Source organism: Micropterus salmoides, unplaced genomic scaffold (genome assembly GCF_014851395.1).
Source record: "Micropterus salmoides isolate LMB-PRFRI ecotype aquatic unplaced genomic scaffold, ASM1485139v1 Ms_hic_scaffold_8, whole genome shotgun sequence".
Taxonomy (NCBI): Eukaryota; Metazoa; Chordata; class Actinopteri; order Centrarchiformes; family Centrarchidae; genus Micropterus; species Micropterus salmoides.
The window spans coordinates 9,163,973-9,179,865 of NW_024044570.1; the positions used below are offsets into that span (position 1 = coordinate 9,163,973).

Genomic DNA, 15,893 nt, shown 5'->3' on the forward strand with positions numbered 1-15,893 from the left:
TGGATGGAATATTTAGGTTATTACTCATTGCTGAAATAATTGGAGCTGTTTTCCATTTAAATAGGTGGAAGATCAAAAGACCAAAAGCGCAGAGGGTCGTTTTGCCTGTTTAGCATTTAAACACCCCAGGGGCCTAATCTCTTTTTATACCACTATACAATCTTCCAAAGGTATCTTCAGCCGAGGAGGCCACATCTCATTACACTGTGTGAAGGTCACACTAAAGTGGTGAAATCCCTCTGCAAGGTTTGAACCACACAATCCTGAGAAAATGCATTCATACTGTGACATTGGAGAAACCTCTTTGTGATTCTGGTGGGTTAGTGTTTGTGAAGTGCTTCAGCAGAGCAGTACTATTTGAGTAAAAAAAGGCTGTCGTACCACCAGATTACATCACCCTTTGTGCTGAATTAGTAAATACCAGCTAATTATCATCCAACACAACAGTTGTCAGATGTTCTCATAGTTACCACCAGCCCTCTCCAACAGACCAGCTGTTTTTTCATGTGGAGTTTCTGGCAGTTAAAGTGTTGAAAACCTAATGACAGCTTTCTCCTCTGTGTCCCGTACAAATCTCCATCTTGTCTTCCCCCTATTGTCCTTTCTCTGCACAGCTCAAAGAGGGCAATCCTTCCTAGTCCAGTTTTCAGTGGAGGAATGTACATACTCCTCCTTTAATTTGCAACTCTATTTGGATTCCCATGGTGCCAATTATACACCATCACCAATTTGGCATTATTGTTTTTATAAATTCTGGACTGAATGCAGCCACATTTTGTTATAATTAGGAAATACTTGGAAAAGAATCCCAGTACCAGTTACTTTGCATAGTCGGATTAATACAAAATATAAATCAACATACATAGAATAAGCTACCAGGCAGGCATATAAAGTAGTTGAAATTAGTGACACCTGATACTTTAATGCCTCACTATGATCCACTGATGTTATTTAGAAATGCCACTTTTCTGCGTAATGAGAACTTTTGCTACTTTAAGTATATTTTATACTTTTACTCAAGTAAGATTCTAAATTTGAATATTGTTTTACTGTGATACTTTTACTAAGATCTTAGTACTTCTTCCACCTCTAAAAATGAGTCTTTGAACCATGGAAACAGCAACTTGACCAAAAAGAATGAAAAAAATCAATACAAGGATCAACTTGTTTTTTGCTTTCAACCACATTTGATGGTATATTTCAGTGAATGGAGTTGTTCAGTTGTCTTATTTTTTTAAATTAAATAAAATAAAACCGTCAGATCATTATTGAAGTCATTCATATATACTATATATTTGTTGCTGACAAAAACTAAAGGTTTTCTGGAATTTAATCAGCTTTTAATTTAAATATTGAGCAAAAAACATGCTAAAATTAAACACGCTAAGCATTTTGAAATGGTGCTTTCTTTTTTACTACACACCCCTGAATAAAAATGTTTAAAAAAAACATTTTGTGCCTGTATCAGAGATCTATGTAAGGATTCTGTACTATGGGGAAAAAATATGTAATATTATGGACAATAAAAACTTCTTTAAAAGTCTGAAAGTTTGAAAGACTTATGAAAAGGAAATGATACCCAAGGAATGTGGAAATGCCCCTAACGTATAGATTTTTTGACTGGTTCTCTTATAAAACATTACCAGACTTGTCTATATTACCTACGTGTTAGTAAATGTTATCCAAACCAAGCCATTACCGGGGTCAATAAACATTAAACTGGTAAAGTAAATACTGACTAATATGATCCATGTAGATTGCATCTCCATCATCTCTGTTCCGGGCTTCTCTGAGTTTGCTTCCCTGGTATGACAGCTGGCCAGGGACGGGCTGATGGTGTCATGCCAAAAGAAGGCAGGAAACTGGAAGCACCGCAGCGGGTTTGAACAGGAAGGATCCAGTCCTGGAAAACAACTGCTATTTTAGATCAGGTATGTACCAACACAGACAACATCTCAAGGCCCACCATCTAAAAGAGGGGAAATCCTATGTCATTTCTGCTCAAATAAATGTTTGAAACTGTTGATTTATCAGGTGATGATGGGCTTTTACATAGTGATGATCTTAACTATACCCCTTATTTGGCATTTTGTATGTTTAGTCGGTGCTAAACTTACATCAGTGAGCAACAAAAATATGGGAAATTGTAGTGTTTATTTGTTATTACAGCTTATTTTACCCTCTATCTTTTAATCAAGCTTGGAAACTGTCATCCTGAGCCCTGCAGTTCACTCTCATGTTGGTCTTTTATTGAAGCCTTCCTCTCTAATCTCTTCAGTCACACTCACACACACACTTTTTGTGACTAACCATCCTTTCTATGAGGAGCCTCCGCTAATGACAGCACATACTGACACGATCAACTGCTCGGCTCTTCAGTCAAACCACACAAACATAAACACACACAGTCATCTCTTCCTCTTTCATGTCGTCCCTCTGGGCTCCAGGTCCAAGCTCCATTCGCCTCTCTGGGCTTGAATGTTGCTGCCTTGCAGAAATTACACCCCTGCAGCACCACAGTCACTCAGCAGTTCACAAGGGCTGCTGGCATTTAGGGCCCCAGGCCAAAACCTTTCATCTGGGGCTTTGGGAAGAGCACCGGTCTGGTCTCTTCAAACACGCTGGGAGATAATGGCTTAGAGACACACAGGGAGGGGAAACGGCTGTCACTGGCTGAGAGTGGGGGCTGCAGCCGGTAACAAACACTGAGGGGTGGTTTCAGGGTTTTAAGAGCTGTTGATCACTAAACTTGCTGCCTCTTAAATTTCCATTAGATTTAATTTAATGAGAATAAATCAACTTTACTGCTTAACTGAAATTCATAAATCAAGCTGTATTAGCATGTGGTCTGCATGGTTGCATTCTGTCTTGTAAGCAGTTTAAATACTGCTTGAAAACATCCCAACACTAAGACATTATTGGGGAAAATGACATGCTTCTTAAAAACTTTAAATAGTAACCTTGAATTCAGCTAAATGTTAATATTGGCATGCTAACATGCTCACAATATATGTGTTTGCATGCACTGAAGTAACCGGTTACCTCATCTGTGATTGGCTTACAGGCTGATGTTTAGCAGGTATAATGTTTAATGTTTTATGTTCATCACCTTAGTTTAGCGTAAAAGCATTGCTTATTAGCACTATTCATAAAGTATAGCTGAAGCTAATTAGTATGTCATTATGTTTGCAGGTATTTGGTCATAAACCAAAGACAAATTTGAAATTGATGCTAGTGTTAAATGTTAAGGGATCACCATTACAATTCAGGGGGAAATAAATTACTGAGACATAATTTATGGCAAAGATGAAAAGTCAGGGCATCACCCAGATTCATCATCTGGGCACCGTGGATGCCTGTACCAACTTTTTATGCCAATCCATTCAGTGGATGTTGAGATATTTCACTGGATATGTGAAAGCTTTGATCTGCTAGTGGTGCTAACTCTCCCAGGATCACCAACGTCACAAGGATTGATCCTCTCTGCACCATGAAAGTTTGTACCACATTTCATGGCAATCCATGTGATAGTTGTAGGGACATTTCACTAAAAAACACAAATGTCAACCTCATGTGCTAGAGGAAAAGTCAGGGGATTATCAAAGTCAGTAGGTTTCTTCCTTTTGGAACTATACATTACTGTACATCATTTCTTGTCAATCCATAGTGGTTTACATATTTCAGTCTGGACCAAACTGGTGGACCAACATTGCAATGCCTAGAGCAACGCAAGTGGTGTGGCTAAAAAGAAAATTCCAGGCAAGGAAGGAAGCCCTTTTTGGAACCCATCATAGATATTTACTTTCAAAGCACATATTTTAGATGGTAATGAAGACTGTGCAGGGACATGGTGATGGTGGTGGAGAGAGAAGAAGGAGTGAGCGTGACAGGTTTTCCGTAAACAAAGCTGTAATTCATGGTATTCAGCGTCAATGATGATGAGTGAAGATGCAAATATGCAAAACCTTTACCTAAACCTTAACCAGAGATGGTTTAATTGAGTAAATTTAACCACATTTTTTGACAAATGTGAAAATAATGTTTTCATTTTATGACACTGTCCAATAATATGAATGTAACATGAATCATCACATCATCATCTGAATTTTGACTCTGTACGTTTGTTTTGGAAGAAAACAATATAATCGCTTTTTGTAGTAGTAGTAGGAGTGGCAGCTTCTTCATATAAACAGACAGTAGTTGTGGGTTTGTAGATGGAAAGAAAAGAAAGTAAAAATGGAGGGAGGAGCACAACAGGATGGATACTGAGGGTTTACTGGCATGAAGAGTTCTGCTTTGGGCAAAACCGCAACTGATGAGATGTCAGTGATCCGAATCTGGGATTTCTGCCATTAGATGATTACCGTTTTTTAGCAGTGACTGTAACATTAATGTAGATAGACTGTTTGCAAGGACACATACCAGTAACTCAAACTGAAGTGAAACAGAAAGTCATAATAATTGTTCAGCTTTGGTGAAGGGCTGTGTTCCTTTAGTACTTTAAATGTCTTTGTCATATTTCCCTATTTTGCTTTTATGTTTTATGTAAAGCACTTTGAATTGCCTTGTTGTTGACATGTCCTATAAACTTACCTTGCCTGGCCTTTACAGTTTAACTCTTGGATGGACTGCCATGAGATTTTGTACAGACATTCTTGGTCCCAAGAAGATGAATCATACTGGCTTTGGTGATCTCCTGACATTTCATCTGGTGCCACCATGAGGTTGTTATTTGTGTTTATCTAGTGAAATGTCTCAACAACTATTGGATGGATTGCTGTGAAGTTTGATACAGACATTCATGTTCTCCTCAGGGTGAATTCACTGGGTCCATGTGGTGCCATCATCAGGTCAACATTTTAGTTTGTTTAGTGCTAATTAGCAAATGTTAACATTAATACCTGCTAAATATCAGCATGTTAGCTGTTGTTAGCATGTAGCTCAGTTAACCGCTGTGCGTAAATATAGCCTCACAGAGCTACTAGTGTGGCTGTGTTGTTACACTGGAAGTTAATGCAACTTAATAAGCAAATTGCATGATCAGTATGTACACTGACCAACTTTGATTACTGAACACAAGATCCTGGTTGTCTTTTTCGGGCTGAGGGCAGATTTTTCCTCAACATCCCTAAGTCTCCCATCAAACCCTCCTCTAAAGAAATAGTGGTGGTCTTGGGTTTTTGTTATGTCAGCTGGGTGTCAGTCATCTCACTAGCAGTGGCTGCAGAGGGCTGACCACAGAGGAAAGCATTGCGTGCAGGACTCAGAAGCTCAAGTCTTTTAGTTTGGGGGACTCTGCGGCTCTTCTGGTGGATGGCAGTGTCGTGTCAGACAATAATATCTAGTACAGTTTTATGATTTACAAAGTTCCAGTGTCAGGAGGGCAGCTTCCATCTGCACCGTGATAACCAACCGTCAGTAAGATGTTGGGGGCGGCGGCACAGCAGCAGCGCATTCTCTCAGGCCCCAGAGGAAAACTGAAATGCTCTTGTTTTCCACCACGGCTGCTATTATTTCAGCTAATGACTGAAATATGAGTTCATGTGGCAATATTTGCTGTGTTACTTGAGGCCATGGCAAAACAGGGACATGGAATATGCTCTGTAAGCCTCAACATACCAGGAATACAGAAGTTGGAAGCCTTTGACAATGCTGCTGTGTTAAACAGACAACAGACTGAACAGCGTTTATACTCGATATTGTTTCGCAAATAAATGGCAATAAATCTCAGTTATTTGTTCTAATTAATAAAATATGCAGTTTTTCTTTCATTTAACATTTTAAGGATTTAGATTACTATCCACAGCTTAAACTGACAAGTGTTTTCCGATGATTCGACTCATTTATAATTTTAAACTCCAGGGTCGGGGTCGGGTCATTCTGGGTTCCATCACCCAGAGAAAAGGCAGTAAAATCCACCTGCACTGTTAACCGTTAACAGGGATTTTCCTCTGTTGTTAAATGGACTTTAACCTAGTAAAATTGCCAAGGTATTCTTATTTGTGTAAAATAATGCTTACAAAAAGCTGCAGATTATTTAAGCTTTATATTTGCACATTGGATAAACAAGCGGTAGATGTCTTATCACACACCCAAAAGAGAAAAAGAGCATTAGTTGGGTTTAACTGCATTTTTAATGGGATGAGATGAGGTCAAGACTGAGGTCAACCAGTTGACCTGACCCCCATTTATTTAAAAAACAATAATGCAAATACAATTCAGGTTGCATCTGTGTACAAGATGTGGTATTAGTATCTGTGTATGTGTTTGTATTAGTATCACTGTCACAGTAGTCATATAGGAAAAACATTAGTAATATGTAATTATTAATTTAATCTGCTGCTCACGTTTAGTTGTTTAGTAGTAGTTATGTCAGTAGTTTGTGCTTTGTGTGTAGAAATTGGTATGTGAAATGGTAATATTAGACATTTTTCTTGTCTTCTTTTATTTGGTCTCTTTGTTACGCAAAAACTGTCCCACAATTATATTTCTTTATCTTCTAATTTGTCTCAGTTAGGACACAATAGATTGGATCGACAAGTAATGTTAAGAGCACTACAAGCTGTCATTCAAACTTCTGTTCAAATATATCGTAACTGTGTAAATATTGGCACCATGCTGGTAACTAACCTCTTAAATCATGTTGTCACCTGATATACAGTCGAACGGTAAATATTAAACTAAAGACTTGAGGCTGTTGGTTGAATTATTATGGTTCATCTGTGGCGTACTGCAGAGTTCATTGTCAGTCTATTTGATAGAATATTCTATAATTAAATGTCACTATTCAAATAAACCTCACATAAAATATATGTTAAATACAGACCACTTTCACAGGTTAAGTTGTGCTTCACATTATTGTATTTACTACTACTAGCAGTAGCGTTATGCTGCCACAAATATTACTTATATAAGCCATATTACCACAGAATAGATACGTAAATCTTATCTAATATTTACTGCCAGTGGTAGAAGCTATTCAGTACTTAAATTCTTGTTACTCAAGTAACAGTACCAATACCCCAGTATACAAATACTTTTCCTGCATTCAAAAATTTTCTTAAGCAAAAGTATAGAAGTATTTTCAACAAAATGTAATTAAAGATTTAAAGTACAAAGTCCTTATTCTGCAGTAAAATGTCCCCTTCGACTGATATATAATTATATATGACATTATTAGACTGTAAATATGTAAGCTGTACATTACTGCTGTAGCTGGTCAGGTGGAGCAAGTTTGAACTACTTCATGTTTAGTCCAGTGGTTCCCAAATGGTGGACCCTGAGTCCAGCGGTCAAAAGGCAAAAATCACATTTAATCTTTTAGCAAAGCATTGTGGTTTTTTGCAAGTTTATTATGTTTTGTTTATGTAAAACTTGAATCTGAAAAGTAACCAGTAACCATGGCTATCTAGTATACAGTGGTGGACAGTAACTAAGTACACTTACTCAAGTACTGTCCTTAAGTACAAATTGGAGGTATTTGTACTTTACTTGAGTATTTTCTTTCTACTTTTAGACTATTTTGATAACAATTTAAGTCCTTTTTCATGTAAAAAAAGTTTTTAAAAAATTGTTTTAAATGTATTTTTAATCATTTTGAGGTTTAGACTGACAAAACAGGCATTGTGAAGGGGACACTTTGGGCTCTGGGCAATTGTAACAACATTTATCACTATTCAAAATTTCTACGATCGATTACTGGAGAAAATTATCAGCAGATAAATCCATAATGACTGCTAACTGATACAATATAGTTCAACCTCAACCAACTAAAACAGTAAAATCCTGCTTTTACAGTAATGCATGAGTAATAATAATCATATGATATAATGTATAATAGTATAACAGTCACAGGGGATATTTTATTTATTTTTAATACTTTAATACATTTTCCTGATTATACTTACATACTAAGTAACATTTTAAATGCAGTACATGTAACAGAGTATTTTACCTCCACAAATGTTAGTATATCATATTAAGAATTAGTGTAAGTAGCCTATTGGCAATAGTTATGAATTAGTGATTTGTGATGAACAGGCGTATTGGTGTAAGGGGCTCATGCATGATGAGATCACTCCATTCACTTCAAAGGGGATGCCTGTTCCCGTGACGTCACTCACGTCGCTCCTCTCCGGACGGTCCGCGGAGAGACGGCAGAGGATGAGGAGGAGATGAGCTGAAGAAGACACGCTCTGCTGACAACTGCTCATCTGTGAGTGAGTTTGTACGACTTTAGACTTTGTTTCCCACAAACAGAGGTCTGATTTAAACCGTAGATAGTTCGCTTATTTTATATTTCAAGCAGGGTGTACGGATGAATTTTAGTGCGATGGTTGGCTATAAGTAAACACAGAGCCAGGGTCAATACTTTACTTGAAATGCGGCTGATATAGCCGACTTGATAAGGCAGCAAAAACGTGTCAGAAAGACATTAACACGATAATTATTTTAATCATAGTTTCAATTAAACATTCAGGGGTTGAATACTTGAAAGGGGAGAGAAGAATAGACTGCGAAGATATTAAACGTAGCCTACTTTGTCTAATTGTCTAATGACTGGGCAGAGTTTCTTCTGTTTCTACAAAGCATCATAATATATCATGTAATGCAAAAAATTTTAAAGGTTTTCAAAGGTATTTTGGCTGTGAAAAGATTAGTTTTATGTAACATGAAAGAATGTGTAGAACAACTGTGAACAGGCAAAATGTGCGTTTAAAAAAGTTGCTTGCGTTTTTTTCCCATGCCTATTGACATTTCTGAGGATAAAACAGGAATTCCATTTTTTTTTCTTTTTGTGAAATTGGATTAGCATCACTTCCACTCTGGAGTTATTGGAGGTATTGTGGTTATTTTGGGAATGTTTTCATTTTTACTATTTCCATTTGCTATGACAATTTTGAGCTTATTTGTGGTTTTTCTACCAAACAATCCAGTTTCCAATCACGGCGTCCTCCCTCCTGGTATTTATGACAGTTGAATAGGATAAAGAGCACAGTATTTACTCTGATCCTTGGTTCAGCAGAGGACAGCATCATGCTCAGTCTACTGCGCCCCCTAACGGCCATCTGCTTGTACCTGCTGCTGCCCGGCGGCCACGGCAGGATCCCCGAGTACAACAATGGCTTTTACTACCAGGACATCAGCAACGGAAACGGAAACGGAGAGAGTAGGTCGTGTGTGTGTGTGTGTGTGTGTGTGTGTGTGTGTGTGTCTGTGTCTGAGAGAGGGAGGACTTTATGTGTATTAGCTGCATGTGTAGAACACAGATAAACTACAAGCTTTATTAACTTTATAAGCACTATTTAATACTTAAAATTTTAATCTGAAAAGTAACTCAAGCTGTTGTGGAGTAAAATGTCAAACATCTGCCTCTGAGATGTAGTGGAGTAAAAGTATAAACCTACAAAGCCTACAATGGAAATACTCAAGTAAAAGTTCATGTTGTAGTGATGGATGTGCGTAAGTGTGTATGATATTGACCAGTACTCTACTAATCTACGTTGGTCTACTTAAATGAAACAAACATATGCGTGTTATTGTTGCCCTTAACATTTAATATCAGATTCTGTAGCATTAAGTGTTTTGTAGACTTTGTAGTCTAATAATTGCTCTCTTGTTCCCCTGCTTAGTTCCTTTATTTTTTCCTCACCACAGTGTCTGAGAGAAAGATGGAGAAATAATAGGAATAATATTGGACATTCGAAACCATTGTGCTCAGGCTTATCGATGTAAATAATTAGGAAGGCAGAGTTTGTTCTGCAGGGATGTTCACACTGTGTTTGGTGGTCACACCAATTTAGAAGAAAGAAATGAGTAGTATATGACTGAATAGACCTTTCTCAGGGCAGTTTGACATGCAGGAGAAGTGCAGGTGTAAATAAAAACATTGCTGATGGATCCATTCCATAGATTGGCCAGTAAGCCTTGCAAGTGAGACATTCTTCATGTTATTAGTGACACAGCTTAACATGTTCACTGTGGTCTATACAGCTGAGTTCATTATATGCTTCACTCTACAAAAGTAACTAAATTCATTGTTCTCAAATGTGCAGACCTCATTCAGTTTCGAGCCACAGTTTTTGAGGCAGTATTGTCCCACAATTCAGTGCAAAGGAGTAAATCATAGCTTTAAACAAATTGTAGTGGGACATTGTGGAAAACAAACAATAGAATATTTTAATAATCAACAAAGGATTGTTTTTTGCACAGTAGAGTATTGATTCAGGTGCAGACAACAGCAGGAGTCATACAGCAACAAAAACAAGAGCTAATCATTGCACACTGAGAGGCTTATTTATTGAATGACAAGTGCAACTGTGCAAACTATGTTCCATCACATAGAATGAGTAATAAAATATAAAGACTTTTTAAAGGCACTTTGCTTTCTCTTGATAATTGGTAACTGGTGTCTCTCTGTGATTGTCTTTTATTGCTAGACAAGTATGCTAGTTAAGTAGTTAAGTTGCTAGTTAAGTATGTATAGGCCTACTAGTAATTAAGTTTGAGTAGTTTCTTAACAGCAAGAGCGGGTACTTCATGACAATAAAATCTTCTCCCAGCGGGAAAAAGTCTGCTGCTTATCTACGACCCCAGCTTGTTCTCCTTCTTTGTTGTCTGCCTCTTCTCCTCCTGTGTTGTCTGCAATAAAATACATTTTATGACCAAATACATGAAAGTAGCCTACTCCATTACCCGACTAGTTCAGTACTACCTTTCCATATAGCAGGACAGACACAGACCAGAGAGATTTGATCATCATAGTAAATAGTCAAACCAATAGCAAATACAGAGTTAGGATTCTACTGCTTGACACATATTTTATTTCTGGTGCTTGCGTCCTTTCTAGTCTATTTCAACGGGATTCGCCTCCACGTGGAATCCCCGCAGCCTGCAGTGTCGGCGACCAGGGGGAGCAGCGTCACCCTTCCCTGTCACTACCACTATGAGCCTGAACTGGCCTCCCCTCGCAGGACCCGGGTCAAATGGTCCTGGTTGCCTGCCAACACTATCAGAGCACCTGTTTCCCCTGCAGCCTCCCCCAGGGAAACTGAGGTTATGGTCGCCATGGGCAACCGTCACCGCAGCTACGGCAGCTTCCGGGGTCGCGTGCGCCTGCGACGCTCAGCACCAGGGGACATGTCTCTAGTTATCAATGAGCTGCAACTCAACGACACGGGCAGATACCGCTGTGAGGTGATTGACGGCCTAGAGGACGAGAGTGTGACGGTGGAGCTGGAGCTGCGGGGTGAGGAATGTGTGTGTGTGTGTGTGTGTCAGGGGTGAAGTGTATTGATGAGGGTGAAATGTTGTGTGAGGATTTGGGGATCTAGGACTCTCAACTCATGAATCAGTGCATCAGCAGCAAGGTATGTCAAGTGAAAAGTCCTGTGATGGTGTTGCAAAGTATTTTTTTGACTTGCATCTTTTACTTTCATGTTTACATCATTTATTTAAATTTGTCAGTTCTCTGTATTTAACCCATCCGATTAAGGAGCAGTGGGCAGCCATTGTGCAGTGCCCAGGTAGCAGAAAGGGGTTCAGGGCCTTGCTCAGAGTCACCTTCAGCAGTGGTCTGTGCTGGACCCAAACCAGCAACCTTCCGATTCCCAAGTCAAATTCTGCAAGCAATACAGCAAGTAGCCTATTGGTTGCTTCAAGATGGAACTTGATGAAACAGCTTCCCTCTGGAGTATAAAGCAATGTAAACAGATAAATGCACGGCTGGATTAATCTATTAGAAAACCCTAGAGCAAAAATAATCTGTGAGCCCCGTGGATGTGTGATGAGAGCCTCAACCTTTTTTTTTTCTCTATAAAGTACTAATGCAGTGCCCGCTTTAAAGCCCTTATTATTTTTGTTTTGATTTAGTAGTGCATATTACCAAACAAATTTGCAATTCATCAAATTAACATGTGCCAAATGAGAGCAAATGACAATGAATGAGTTTCTGAAGCCAAGGTGCAGTTACCTGCTTGGCCTGTTTGGTAATCTAGCCATAGATAGATAGATAGATCTGCAATGCTTTCTTAGCCAGTTTTAGGTTGGTGTTACGGGACATTTACTGTATTGTTCAATCTCTCCACATCAACCATGTTTCCAGCAGGCTGCTGTTTTTTTTGCAAAGAAGCTCTGATAAACCCACTCCACACTACCTGCCTACATTCATCAGGTGGCTTGACACACAGCAATGGGATGATAAGGTTGCTTTGTCTCTGCTAAATGTGGTACGGGTTAGCATAACAACTTAGTAAATTGATAATATGCCAGGGCTGTGTGTCTGTTAGCCTGGTTTTGGAGTTCTCCTGCATTACAGTGGCCAAAATTCTATTAATGCACCATTAAAACTACACTTTTGGCGTTTGAGATAGTAAATACTCTTGTGCCCTAGCATAATCATAGCCCATGTCTTGCGCATTCAGATGCAAGACACAGCATCAAATGTATGGCAGCTTGGACGAGACAGTTGGGTAATGGGGAAGTCTCTTTAACCACCAGGCCTACCTATATACTGCTATTTATGAACCACAAATACATAGAACAAACTGTTATAATACATTTCTCTTCCCTATATAGGGGTGGTGTTCCCCTACTACTCTCAGAAAGGCCGCTACCATTTTAACTTCTTTGGGGCACAACAAGTATGCCAGGATCAGGACGCAACTCTGGCTACATTTGAGCAGCTCTTTGCAGCGTGGGAGGACGGGCTAGACTGGTGTAACGCTGGCTGGCTGGCTGATGGCACAGTGCAGTACCCAATAACAGTCCCCCGTGATGGCTGTGGGGGTGCAGACTTAGCTCCTGGTTTGCGTAGCTATGGAGAACGACATCGCCTCATCCACCGCTATGATGCTTTCTGCTTTTCTGCATCTGTCAAGGGTCAGTATGAGTGTGTGTAAACATTTTAAACCTTAATATATCACTACACGACAATCTCTTCACTTATGATTCTCTCCTGCATTAGGGACTGTGTACTTCTTAAAGCACCCGACCAAGCTCAACTTCACAGAAGCAGTCCAGGCTTGTGCCAATGATGGAAGCCAAATTGCCAAAGTGGGCCAGATGTACGCCGCCTGGAGGCTGATGGGATTGGACCGCTGTGATGCCGGCTGGTTGGCTGATGGAAGCGTCCGTTATCCTATCACCAAGGCACGGGCAAACTGTGGCCCACCAGAACCAGGGGTGCGTAGTTTTGGGTTCCCCCCTCTGTACCTGAAATATGGTGTCTACTGTTATCGGTAGATGATTTGGCTCAACAAAAGACAAAAACAAACCATTCAATATCATACAGGTTTCAAACTCTGCTTGAGGGGCTAGCATTAGCTGTAGCCTGGAAGCAAATCAGCAGTTAGCGAGATTGTTCATTTTTGAGGTCATTTGTGTTAATTGCTCTCCAACTTCATAAGACTGTAACTGATGTCTCGGTATTGAACTTTACTACCAGTCAACAACTGTTAAACCATGTACATCCATCATGCGATGCCACTTGTTCTTAGACAAATGTACATAAAAGTATATGGACAGGGGTTTCTTCCCATCTTCTTGGATTCATTGCTGCACAGGTCAAATCAAGCTACTTTTGCTTCACATTCTTTGCAACTGTTTTGAATTTTGGCTGAAAAGCCTCGACTTTGATCAACCACCAGCTCTGACTTCAATTCTTAAGACAATTCATTTTAAACTCTATCCTGTACCCTGTATTTATTCGACAAAACATTTACATTGTCTTTTTCGGCAGTGCTTTTCAAAACATTGCAGTCAATCAACAACAAACATTTAAAAATGAAATCTTAGGAACATCTTACTATACCCACAAATGTTTTTCTTAAGTGCCTTGCTAAAGGGCACCATAATGGTTGATGGTAGTGGAGAGTGTTTTATTTAAATATTATACATTATTTTTCTGTCAAATTGTTTCAGTTGTTCCATGATTGTACACTCACTAATTGTAGGTTACTTCCACCACAGACTCTCTCTGTCTTTCTAATACTGTGAAATATACCGGAGTCTTTGTGCATCTCCTGAAATGTCTGTTTCTGATTTTATAAAGTATAATGCATCTCTTTTTCATTTTTCTGGGTGATTAAGGGTAGTGCTCTGTGATGGAGAATGCAGACGTTATGAGTGAGTATCTGTATTGTTGTAATATTTAAAGTACCTTGTTTACATCCATTGTGGAAGGAGAAACAGTGTTTCATTACATAAATGTACCTTTTTTTGTTTTTCATTATACATGTCTATGCATTTGTACTATTTTCTACAAATAAACACTACTGTAAAGACATTTTTATATGAGGTACATTTGTTAAAATAATTTTGGTGATGTTGGAAAACTTTCATTTAAACTTCCACATTCTGCGCAAAACTTGCAATGTGAGGGTAAGAATGAACTGTCAGAAATGTGTGCAGGAAGTGAAGGAAGTTGGCGGTTCTGCACTTATTCGACACACCTGGAATCACCATGAGAGTAGGTGGAGATTAGTTGTACCATTTGTAGACAATCCTGCAAGGGTGAATTTCTTTTATTGTTATCTTGGACTGTGAAGAAGTTCCTCACCTTCATCCATAAAATAAAACCTGAGTTGCCTCTTCAAGAGAGGAGTGGGTGAAAGAGAGTCCAGTCCGGCACCTTTGGGTAAGTAAAAACTGTGCCTAATCCCCACAAGGAACGCTCATACATCACATTTATTATTTAATTACTTATTAGATAGAAGGGGCCATGTTTTCAACACTCCCACAGGAGCCTGGGTGGTGTTATGCTTGCTGCTTAAAACCACCCAATGGACCTTTTAGCAAAATGCTGGCAACACTTTTTTAATACAAGTCTAAACAAGGATAAAACTCTATAGCCATGCTAGTGGTCCTAACCTGCAACATAGCAGAAACATTAGTTCGGTGGGTGAGTATGAATTGGATTGAAAACATTTAAAATTTGCCTGAGTTACACCAGAGTGTAACAGTAGTCACAACAGTGGCAGTTTTAAGACATCTTAAACTAATCTTAGCTCAGTGTCAACACACTAAACCAATGCTCTCAGTTATCATACTGACATGCTTACAGTTAGTGTCTAGCTAAGGTTAACGTGTTATAATACTAAGGTTAATGTATTAGCATACTAACAAAAACACCCTACCCTGGTGAGATGATAACATTTAACGTAACATTTGACACATTTACAGACATGTGTTATGATGCTGTTGTCTTGTGCTTTGTGTATTCTTTCTGTTACTGGTGTGTGATGAGGTGTGTACGCTCTATGCTGTGAAAAGGAATTTCCCTGCAGGGACAATAAAGTCTCACAAACTAACTAAGCTAACATTAGGATATTATGACATGTTAGGTGCATTCATCATTAATGAATAAATAGACACGAGGCTGACAGGAATCCAGCATTGTTTTTGAGGTACCCCGTAATGAACTGAAGCAGTCCCACCATTTGTTTCACTGAACAATGATGTGGTGATTGGTAGGCCTAGAACAAAAGTGTTGGAAAATGGCTACATGAAAAGTCAGGATCTCACCAAAGTAATTAGGATTTATCTTCTGGGGTCCATGAGTGTCTGTACCAAATTTCATAGTATTCCATTCTGAAAAAAGTAAAGTAATAATACCATGGTGCTAAATCCTACAGTCACAATGTTACTGTAGTAACGGTATTAGCATCAATATAAAAGTAGTCATCATGCAACAACTAATAATAAATATTTTATCATTGTATAATAATTAGTTGGTAAAGTTGGGGTTGATTTTAAAACTTTACATATTGCCGTATAGCTTAATCAATGATAATATATGATACTTTATCAATTGATTATATTTTGTGTTAATTAATCTGAATCTCGGCACGGTGGTGTCGCCTCACAGCAAGAAGGTCGTGGGTTCGAACCCTGGT

General features: G+C 38.8%; 1 protein-coding gene across 2 annotated transcripts; it reads left to right on the forward strand.

Moving 5' to 3' along the window:
• The first annotated feature begins 8,116 nt into the window (after nt 1-8,116).
• On the forward strand, nt 8,117-14,284 carry hapln3 (hyaluronan and proteoglycan link protein 3). Of its 2 annotated transcripts, none has more exons than XM_038705424.1 (5): nt 8,117-8,215; nt 9,026-9,169; nt 10,850-11,248; nt 12,577-12,879; nt 12,965-14,284. In XM_038705424.1, the coding sequence occupies exons 2-5, from the start codon at nt 9,037-9,039 to the stop codon at nt 13,240-13,242; spliced, it is 1,113 nt and encodes a 370-aa protein (XP_038561352.1). In that variant the 5' UTR covers nt 8,117-8,215; nt 9,026-9,036; the 3' UTR covers nt 13,243-14,284. The 2 variants fall into 2 exon arrangements, with proteins under 2 accessions (XP_038561352.1, XP_038561353.1); XM_038705425.1 differs by having other exon boundaries at nt 8,141-8,215; nt 9,023-9,169.
• The last annotated feature ends 1,609 nt before the right edge of the window (nt 14,285-15,893 follow it).

Excerpts from the sequence above, each read along its gene's own strand:
- hapln3 (XM_038705424.1), top strand. The coding sequence starts at position 9,037 with ATGCTCAGTCTACTGCGCCCCCTAACGGCCATCTGCTTGTACCTGCTG. Across the intron at positions 11,249-12,576 it reads GGTGGAGCTGGAGCTGCGGG|GGGTGGTGTTCCCCTACTAC; the intron begins GTGAGGAATGTG and ends TTCCCTATATAG. Across the intron at positions 12,880-12,964 it reads CTTTTCTGCATCTGTCAAGG|GGACTGTGTACTTCTTAAAG; the intron begins GTCAGTATGAGT and ends CTCCTGCATTAG.